Consider the following 10,886-nt stretch of genomic DNA (forward strand, 5'->3'; position numbering starts at 1 on the left):
GACAGTGTGAAGTTGATCATCTGGTTCATTGTAGCTCTAGTAACTGCAGTTCAACAATATGGGCTTAAAGGATGTAATGCAAGTTATCCCCCAGTCAGCTCAGCTCCTTTACTAAATATGTCTTTGTGTGTTGTTAAGATAACAACATACGTGTAAATGAAAGTGTTTAGGAAAAGAACAACTGAAAAGACGTGTAAATAGTTTGGCTTTTGTTTGTTTGAAGAACAAAATAAATACTAAATAAATAGCATTTAGCAGTGATTGACCCAGTGTTGTTTATTTCATGTTGTCATACTCCCTGAAGTGTGTGTGTGTGTGTGTGTGTGTGTGTGTGTGTGCACGTCTTTCTATGGTTGTGTGGACACGTTTTATATAATACCATTCTTATGAGGACATTTTGCTAAACTTTTTTTGAGGGTTAAGACTTGGTTTTAGGGTTATAGTTACAATTAGGCTTAGGTTATGGTGTAGGGTCTAGGGAATCCATTACGTCTGTGTCCCCACAACTATAGCAAGACGTGTGCGTGTGTGTTCACAGACCTATCTGACGAGCTGAGCCACCGCAGTACATCTCCACGTTACCAGCACCATTCTCGCGATAGTTTAAAACACATGGCCGCTCGCAGTGTTTACAACTTCTCGTAATGAGCTGGTGAAGTACCGAAGTGAAAGGACGCGGTATTGTTTTTTTTAAGGGTACCCATACGACGCGACTTTAGGTGAGGCTTTGACCCGGTCGAGGAGGAACTTGTTTATAGCCAAACTGCGAGCAGGACCAAAGGCCAGGCAGACCACAACTCAGGTATGTAGCATCAGGCTGCTAGCCTAAGCTAATGCTAACGTGAGTAGCCTCTGTTGTGGACGGCGTATTAGAGGAAATTAAAGCTTTTTACCTTCTTTCCTATGGTCCTTCAATCTAAATAACGACAACAGGGCGTGCGGGACGTAAAACGTGTAAGTATGTGATGCAGTTTGTGCCTCTCGAGCGTTAACTAAGTAATGTTATCAATGCTAGTCTCCAGCGGTGGGCACGTCACGACCAGCCACAGGTGTTTGCTCGAGCAACTGGGTGTCATTTATTCAGCCCTACTAGCTAGAATGGTCATGTTTACTTCTCTTACTTGGCGAATATGTTTGGCTTTCTTTCTTTTTACGTTATAACGCTGTTTGCCCGTCTTGCTGGGTTTCTAGGATAGTGGGTGCTGTGATGTCCTCGACCCCCAACAGACTCAACCACCCACACTGCAGGAAGAAGCACTATCCTAGTAGCACTTACCTCACCCACGTCTGACAGCCCACCACCAGACACAAGGCACTTGGGTTCCAGGTAGAGGACTTGACAGAAGAGACTGATACACAAAGAGGGATGTCTGACTCGGCTGGAGGTGCTGAAAGCGGGGGTATGGCAGGCGCAGGGCAGGATGCAGAAGCGGATAACGAGCCTCCTCAACAGGCTCCACCTTTACCTGAAAGTGACAGCTTGGAGGAAGGGGCGCCTCCAGCTGCCAAGCAGCCCAAGATGAGCGAGGAAGATCAGAAGCTGGGACAAACAACAGAGGATGTCAAGATGCATGGGGAAACACCAGCACAGGGTGGCTTGCAGCAGGAATACTCAGTCCTTCCAGCACAAAGTAGAGTACCTGTTTCCACTGGGCTGCATGCTATGAGTTAAATAAAAGTAACAGGAAAATCGTTTTAGTTTGAGTTAAGATTTTGGATGTCTGTCAGACGCTGTGATTCACGATCACCTTGCGGATTAATCAGTTAACCTGTACAACTGTACTCTTTGATGCTTGCAACAGGAGAATCACTACAAGGTGAGGAAGAGGTGCCGGTCGGCGCGGCAGGTGAAGAAGAATGCCATCAGAACGGAAATGGAGGTTATGATGCTACCTTAGAGGGAGGAGAGACAAAACCACAGGAGCACAACGCTAACGGATCTGCAGACAGCCTCAGTGAAGGGCAGCAGTAAGTGGAGGGAGAAGACACTTAACTTCAGTGTCCACATAACTTGGCTTAAAGATGCAGTAGGCAAATGAACAAGTGAGCTATTTTGAGCTAGATGTTATGAGGGGTTGGTGATATTATTCAGCGACTATGAAGACTAGCTAAACACATATATTGTTAAAGTCACTTTGCTGAATGTCCTGAAGAGCAGGAGGTTTTGGTAATTGCCTAAAATTAAAAAAAATACATCTAGGTCTAATAAAGTATCAATAATGCATCAATAAGTGTCAACAAAGAAGTTAATTTGGCCAGCTATTCACTAATGACAAGAAATAAATTAGTTTTTATATATATTGATGCAGACCTGTCCAGGGTGTACTCCTGCCTTCCACCCGAGAGAGAGCTGGGATAGGCTCCAGCAGATCCCCGTGACCCTGATTCAGGAAAAAGCGGGTATAGAAAATGGATGGATGGATATATATTGATGTAATCAGCAATTATATGAAATGAACAAACAAGGGAAACACGTAAAGAATACTCTTAATCTGAAACAACTAGTTTTCGTTGGGAGTGTTAGGGTTTGTGTTAATGTTGCTTTTCTTCTCTAAAATCTATAGTGGCGCTTTTGTTGTAGTGAGTCAGCAAATGACTCTATAGCATTAACTGATAACAAATGTTATGATTTTTGTTTTGGTTGTATGTCTTTGTGTTTGGTTCAGATGTCTCATACTAAAAAGATAGATAATTGCATTTGTCATTACACCAGATGAGTGTTTTGTGTGATTTATTTACTCAGCTGTTTTAACTTCAACAACCTGTGTTTTTCTCTTTCCCACCTCCAGACTTGCCTTAGATTTTACCCAGAACCCCCAGATGCTCACAGGTTCCTGGACTGAATACTCTACCCTCCCAGAGAATTACCTTAAAGGATGCAAATGGTAATCACATCTAACATTAACATAAGTCAGAAGTACAACATAGTTGAGATATTGAAAGTGTTCAATGTAAATGTTTATTGTGAGCCGTTTTCTAGATAACGCTATTATTATGAGGACTGTATTTTACATTTGATGCCCACTGGCAACAGGGGAATCGCTTCCCTCAGTGTTTTATCTGTTCTTCTTACTGCAGGATCGACATGGAGCAAAGCTGAGAGCATGCTGTTATCATTTTGCCACTGTTAATACAACATCCTTTTGTTCTCACACTCACTCTCCTAACTCAGGGCCCCTGATGGTTCCTGTATCTTGACCAACAGTGCAGACAATGTACTCCGTGTGTACAACCTTCCCCCAGAGATTTACAGCTACAACTGGGACTTGCTTCCTGAGATGGTGAGCACAGATCACTTGATCACAGAAGGCGTATTGCTCATGTTTAGGGTGTTTATTTTAAATTTATGTTGATGTTACTTCTATAATATTGGTGTTTTGGGGAAAATATTTTGGTGTCAGTATAGTAACACCTGTGATGCATTGGTTCCATGTTGTAGTTCTTCCTGTCATTACTTTCTGTTTGTCCCACTGTAGTAAAACTACAAACTCAAACGAACTTGGAACCTGTAACATCTGCAAACTTTGTCTTCCATAAGTGGTTCTTTCCGTTAATTTCATCTGTCTAATGTGGGGAAATGCAGATTTCACACTAGACTGAAACCTGTCACACAGCCAAGATTCGAAGCCAGCTACACTATGTGCAAAAAAATGCTGAAATGAGGAATTCTGGGCAGTGGAGTCACATGAGAAGTCAGAAAAACACAAAGCCCCAGTTAAAGCCTCCACATTAAAGCCTGCCATAAAGCAATATTCTTCTGTAATAACATCATGGGTATCATCGAGGCCTGTCATGACCCACTCTGCATCAGGTCCTGCAACAGTCAGCGACCATGTTTGGGTCTACAGCAACATTAAAAAAAGTAGCTGCCGATTTTCCACACTCAAGAATTTCCTACAAATTTGTTAATATTCAATATGAATATTCAACTGATTTTTCATCATAACCTCTATACCAATAGAGGTATGAAATAAATGTTAAGGTGCATTTAGGGTGGTCTAATTAGAGTCTTTAATCTCTTAATTTTAACTTAATGAAACCTGCATAGACAGTGACTTACTTTTAATTTGTTCCCATTCAACTTTTTTACTCACGATATTACAGCATTAAAATCTCAGACATTATTTGTGGTCTGATTTATGGGATTTTGACATGAGAAGAAGCAATCCAGTTTGTTGCTACTGAACATGATCTCTGTATGTTGTGCCACCAACCATGAAAACACAAGGTTTCAGTCAGTGCAAGAATGCAGCAGAAAATGCATTACTGAAGATTGAACAGTCAGAATATAATGGGCATGTTGTCTTGCAGGTTTTAGGAAATACCAAGTGGCTAATACATTTCTAATTTTTATTACAAGCTTGCAGATGAGGATCACTGAACAAAAATAATTGAAATTTAATCCATTTCCTCCATTACAGAGAAAACACAAAGTACAACATTCTGGTACAAAATTTGCTATGGATTGTTGTATTTCTCACATTGTGCCCCTGGAAGATTTTACCAAAAGGAAGAATGTATGATAGTGTCTTCTAGCCAGCTGTTCCAGCATGTTCACCAAAGGCGCCCACTGATCAGTTGACATGCTGCGTCTCAATATGTCATTTTCTGTGACAGAGTCCAGTGCTGAGGATGGCTGAGGGAGACACCATCTATGACTACTGCTGGTACCCCAAAATGAACTCTCTGGACCCAGACACGTGCTTGTGAGTTGAACGTGATCTTTGCCAGGCTACTCCCTAAGCATCAGCTCTTACCAGGTGAATAGATGAGACATTTAAAGTTCACTTTGAAGGTCAGCCTGCCAGGTGGTGAAGGATTTGTACACAGAGGAGGTACCATGTTGTTGATGGAGGCTGCTCTCTGTCAGTGATTGGTGTTTTTAATCTAGATCTTAGACAGTTGGATTGGAGCATCGTGTGTGTGTGTGTGTGTGTGTGTGTGTGTGTGTGTGTGTGTGTGTGTGTGTGTGTGTGTGTGTGTGTGTGTGTGAGAGATTTTCGATGTACTTGAGCCTCTCTAATAGACAATAATAGATGATGTTGTATGCTTGTGACTCATTCTTTGATCCCTGTGGTATTTGCGCTCATTGCGGGAACCGGCTGCCAGCGTGGAGAGAAGCTGTAAAAGCTTTCTGATGTCTCTCATTATGACTGAAGAGTTGGCCTTCGTCTTGTCTGCCTCTGCCTCCGTTTCAATGCGCTTGGCTGTTTGAGGCCCACAGTGCTTTTCAGCATGATTCAGCCCACTAACAGCACTCCTGAGCCCAGACAACATCTTAGGGCCTCATGATTCTCTGACTTGGGGCTTTTCTTTTCATCTTGTTCTGCTTTTTTACCATGTGTGTGTAGAGGCGCGCACTCCTGCGTTATGGTAATTATGACATGACAGTGTGTTTGTGCGTGCGCTGTGAAGCAGAGCCAACACCGCCCAGCCGTCACCATGGAGAATTTAGATTGTCTCTGGCAAGAGAGGTAGGACTGTGCTAATGAGCCGAGGTCAAGTTGCCAACAGTTTTCACTGTGTACACCCGCAGCTCCCATCATCCTCTAGTCATAGCCTCCACCCTCCGACAGACTCCTGATCAAAGCCCAGTGTTGGCACTGCTCCACCTGAACACCAGACAGCTTTCAGTGAAGAGGGGTCAGGAGCTGGACGTCCAAAGATGAGAGTTGTGTAAACAGCAAAACCATCAACAAATGGCTCTTGTGGACAATAAACCACTTGAGAAGGCTGCGTGTGTCTGCCAAAGCTGAGCAAAGACCTGCCTGTCATGAGGCTCAGGATGCCAGTAGGAGCTGACAGCACATACTCTCCTCTTCAGATCACTGCCACATATTAGAGAGGAGCTCCTGCAGGGCACAGCCGGGTGGTCGGTCAGACTCAGTGTAGATTGTAAAAGACCTGCAACAGCCAGATAAAAGGTTATGGTTGCAATTATTAAATACAACAACAAACTTTTTTGTAGCACCTTTCTGTTTCATTCCTCCACCCCCTCTTTTTCACATCCCCCATTTAGTTTCTTGTTCCTCCTCCTGCGCTCCTTGAACTCTTCATCTGCCAAAAACCGTGTGTTGTTGATGCCCCTCCTGTAGAGAGGGAATAAGTGCCCCTGTTATGCCTCGCTAAAGTTGAACTGAGTTCTAGGCATTGCTCCAAGCTAGCAGCAGTCTAGCATTATAATTGGGCATTTCCCTGCTCTGAAATAAAGCTGGGGCTCAGAGGGACCATAACAGAACACGGCAGCAGCGGTAGGGGCTAATTTCCTTTGTCTAATTGAGCCACAGTGATGTTTCGGAATTTGTTCAGCGCCCAATAATTAGAGTTAAAAAGGCATGGCTCAGTCTTTGGCCCTGATTTGAATCAATAAGAATGTGCTGCGGTCTTGTCTTCATAATGAGGCATAGCACAAAGCTTTGTGTTTGTTTTAATGCATTTATATATTTGGTTGAATGTGATGCAGAAGAGGTTAAAAACATACATAATGGTCATACATAATGTATAGTTTAAAAGAATCTCAGCAGCCTGTTAAATGAGTTTTGTGTTCTCTGATGTTTATCTCTGTTTCATTCCACTCATTCCCGTTTCACCTTTATAGACAAATAATGATTTTCACAGCACAATGAACATGTTTTTATGTGTTGAAACTCTAAACAGAGTCATCTGTCAATTTCTAGCTATAAAATTAAAAACTGCCCACTGGGACAATGAACATTGACTGCATTAAGTATTCTGATTCTCTAACCCTTCTTTAGTGAATTCGCTCCCCGACTTTGTGCTCTCTGTTGTCTCTCAGTCCTTTTCCCATAAGTAACTCATTGTTTTTATCTGACCTCTCACTCCTCTTCCACAGTCTAGCCAGCAGTAGCCGTGACAACCCGGTCCATGTATGGGATGCATTTTACGGGGAGGTGCGAGCCAGTTTCCGAGCCTACAACCACCTGGATGAGCTGACAGCAGCTCACTCCCTCTGCTTCTCACCGGACGGCACGCAGCTTTATTGTGGCTTTGACAAAACAGTCAGAGTCTTTTACACCGACCGTCCTGGAAGAGACTGTGAGGACCGGCCCACTGTAGGTCAGTTATCCACCGGTCTCAGCCAGTTTCAGCTTAAAGCATCATTCTGGTTTTGTGTGATTTAGCTAATTAACTAATCACAGTATCAGAGGGCAGCCTTAAAGACTTTTTTTATTGTGGTCGCCTGACATCAAATGGATAGCTGTTTAATCAACTTCTCTCTAATAATGTTAAATGCTTCTGAAGATTCAAGTGCATAAAGATGGAATTTATAACAGTAATTGTTATTAATTGGTTCATATATAGAGTTAAGACTATTTGAATATGTCCTATCTGGAAGCAGAGACTGACTGAAAACTTTCCCTGTTCAAGGATGCTCCAAACTCTTAGCGTAAAAAATCATTTACAAGAAGAAACAGCACATAAACGGGGACATTGAGAAAAGGATAATGTGAAGTCAGCTGTTTCTTGTATTCAGTAAGTTGCTGTTTGACAGCAGAGTTTTTATTATGCACTTCTCAAAACAAAGGCAACTCGCTGTTTACTGGGATAAAATTCTTATCTCTGTCACACTTAAGACAAGTTTTTGTAACATAGTGAAGTGAACTGAGTGTTTTCTGGCACCTAATGTGCTGAAGCATTATTAACCTCCAAAATAATCTTTGGAATTGTCATCAGCTGCTAACACCTGCACTGAGTTTTTGGTTTCATTTATTTTATATGCTGACAACTCTACATCCTGTTCTGAATGATCATTGGTGGCTCTGGTTTTTGTCTTTCTAGTTCCATCAGCTCTGTTCGATAACTGATAATTCAGAAAAATATGGTTTAGCTTAAAAACAGGTTATGTGATACATGTAAGGACTGGGCCAAACCCTTGCTTCTGCTTTTGTGGACCCAGAACGTGCTGTAAGCCTTAAGTGTGGGAGAGAGGATGATTTGGAAAAAAGTAAATCATAAAAAGAAACAGATGATCCAAATGTGAGTTTATGTGTGGATTGGTGAGAAATATTTTCCTCTTAGAGATGTTGTCAACAAAGTAAGAGCAGCCAGAGAGTCAGCTTTGAGTAGACGTGATGGGAAACTGTCTCTTGTGAACCTTTTAAATTCTGAAAGTCTTGCCAAATGCCACTTTCTTGTTGTCCCTGCAGTGAAGAAACAGGGCCAAAGTGGCATCATCTCCTGCTTTGGCTTCAGTCCTTGCCTGTCTGTTTATGCCTGTGGCTCTTACTCTCGCTGTGCTGGCCTCTACTCCTGCCAAGATGGCACCCTGCTGGCTCTGCTGCCGACCCGCCACCACGGAGGCCTCACCCATCTGCTCTTCTCCCCTGACGGCAACTACCTGTACACCGGTGGGCGCAAGGTAAACACCTGCATACACACACGTGCACAGAGCAGCATTCAGAGAAAAGACTCCTTATGAGCGTGCATCAGTGTGTCAACTTTTTATACCTGCTGGGCTGTGTTGCTCTCATGAACTGTGTCTGTAGGATCCAGAAATCCTGTGCTGGGACCTAAGAGAGCCAGGCAAAGTTGTGTTTTCACTGAAGAGGAACGTGGCCACTAACCAGCGCATCTACTTCGACTTGGACCTGTAAGTTTATTCACTCAGATAGGTATCTGAGCTTAAACTGTGACAAAGTGACAGTTCTTCCTTTATTGTCCACTGGTGTGTGTTTGTTTTATACATAGGTCAGGCAGGTACCTGTTGAGTGGCGACACAGAGGGAGTGGTGTCAGTGTGGGACACCCAGACAGCTCCCCCTGATGGTGATGAGAAGCTACTACAACCTCAGCTCAGGTTCCAGGCCCACTGGGACTGCACCAATGGCATCAGGTGTGATTGTTAAAACTGTCAAACCCACTGAGTCCTGCAGTAGATTACAGTTTCAGCTTGAGAAATAATAGGACAAATGAAACATTTGATTAATTGATTCACAAAACTTTAACTTACTGCCATCCCCACTTTTGTCTGAAAGAGTTAAACGATCTTATTGGCATTACTGGCATTGTACAAATACACTGAAGCCTCTCCATTAAAATGTCACAAGGCATTATATACAGTACAACAACAGAAAAAGTTCATCACCCCAACAGCAACTATACAAAACAGTACAGTGGAGAAAGGACTCTTGCTGTAGCATTTTCATTTCCTGATGTTTGTCCATTTCCTCTGTGTTCCCCTCTGGTCCTGCATCTTTCCACAGTATTCATCCCTTCATGCCATTGTTAGCGACCTCCAGTGGCCAGCGTCAGTTCCCGGGGCCTGGCGACAGTGAGGGCGACTCGTCCTCTGACGGTGAAGGAGCTGAAGCTGTTGTGTCACAGCAGGAGATTCGACAAGACAACACCCTGACTCTGTGGTGGGCTGGACCACTTGGCCGAGCTGCAGAGGGGAGCCAGGAACAGAACACAGCGTAGGTAGAAGCCTGGAGCTGTTAGTTTAGTCAGCTGATGCAAGCTGAGCTAGACCATGTGATGTTTACTTTGGTAATGTTTGGCGTGGATAAAAAACTAATTATTGAGTCTGGCAGATTTTTTTTTTTTTTTTTTACTATACTATAGACATAAAAACATTTCTGGATCAGTTTTTATCAGCTGGTTTACTCAAACATCATACATTTAAAGTAAAAAATAATTTTCTGAAATTCAACCTTAGCATATCGTGCAAGTTTACAGCATTCATGAATTCAGTACTGTTCATAGTTAAAATGGATTGTGAAACATTGCGCATAAGGTCAGTACAGAAGAGATTTTCAGGATTTTGCGTTTGAAGACTTTATTGTTCTAAAGCCAGTTTGATAAAAAGGGAGTGAAGTTTCATGCCAAGACTGTGGTCAGTCCCAACAGGAAGGATGTTGCATAAGAAGTGGGTTGGGTCTCATATTACCCAATTTTGTCATTGAAATAAAGACAAGTTAATTTTCTTATTCCAGTCAAGATCAAATATAATAAATCTCATTTTAACCTTTTTGATAATTTCCTTTTGTTATAATGGGGAATCCTGCCTGAATGGGGTCAGTGAAACATTGACTATAATAAAAAGCAGCCTAGTGTGTATCTTCTCACACCTCTGACCTGAGTTGTATCTGTGGGGAGGGTTTGTTTACATGTGTGGCTGTAATGCTGCCCTAGAGATTTCTACCTGCTATAGTTACAGTAAGTGCCATTTGTTATTGAGCTTTGCTTTTGTAAACTGATGAGATCTTGTTTTGTTTTGTTTTTTTTTTTTTAAACTACTGGACGCACCAAGCTGTTGTGTCGCTCTGTGCATGCCCACAAAATGTATATTTTTGTAAAGCCATGATGTTAATTCTAATTTTTGAATGTATACCCAGTAAGCGAGTGACTTGATTACTGTAACCTCATAAAAAAATTTGTGAAAGTCTTTTATTAGTGGTTGCACCTGGAAAATCTGATGTTTAGTAATTTTTTCTACAAACTGTGCTCAAATTGCATTTGTATCTGTGTGAGTGGTGATGTAGCAGCACAAAACACATTGTAGTTGGATAATTGCAGTAATAATGTGCTGTGCAGTGATTTGCTCAATGCTTATGTCGCCATCAGTGGCTTTGCTGTACGTTTGTTTTGCAGGTTGATCGGAGGCTCAGCACGCTCCAACCAAAGCCCTGTATCTTTTAACACCGAAATCTATTCATTTTGATGCTTCTGCTGGTTCAGGTTCCCCTTTCAAAAAGTAAAGATTTTGCTGAGCAATAATAACCCTGTGGAGCTATTATTACAAACTGCTACAGAAATGTATGCTCCACCATGAAGCATTAGACTGTAGATAGATGGCTGTGTCTGCAACAGGTGGCTGTCTGGTGCTTGTATTCAAGCTGGAGTGAATTAAAAGTGTATCTGTTCGCA

At 42.4% G+C, this 10,886-nt stretch overlaps 1 protein-coding gene across 1 annotated transcript; it reads left to right on the top strand.

Annotated features, from left to right (window-relative positions):
* The first annotated feature begins 602 nt into the window (after positions 1–602).
* On the top strand, positions 603–10,886 carry wrap53 (WD repeat containing, antisense to TP53). Its single transcript, XM_026298647.1, has 11 exons — positions 603–802; positions 1,192–1,631; positions 1,803–1,968; positions 2,790–2,885; positions 3,173–3,281; positions 4,618–4,706; positions 6,854–7,077; positions 8,169–8,380; positions 8,508–8,611; positions 8,710–8,853; positions 9,224–10,886. Exons 2-11 carry the CDS (start codon positions 1,367–1,369, stop codon positions 9,435–9,437), a joined length of 1,623 nt encoding a protein of 540 aa, XP_026154432.1. The 5' UTR covers positions 603–802; positions 1,192–1,366; the 3' UTR covers positions 9,438–10,886.

Source organism: Mastacembelus armatus, chromosome 18, assembly GCF_900324485.2.
Source record: "Mastacembelus armatus chromosome 18, fMasArm1.2, whole genome shotgun sequence".
Taxonomy (NCBI): Eukaryota; Metazoa; Chordata; class Actinopteri; order Synbranchiformes; family Mastacembelidae; genus Mastacembelus; species Mastacembelus armatus.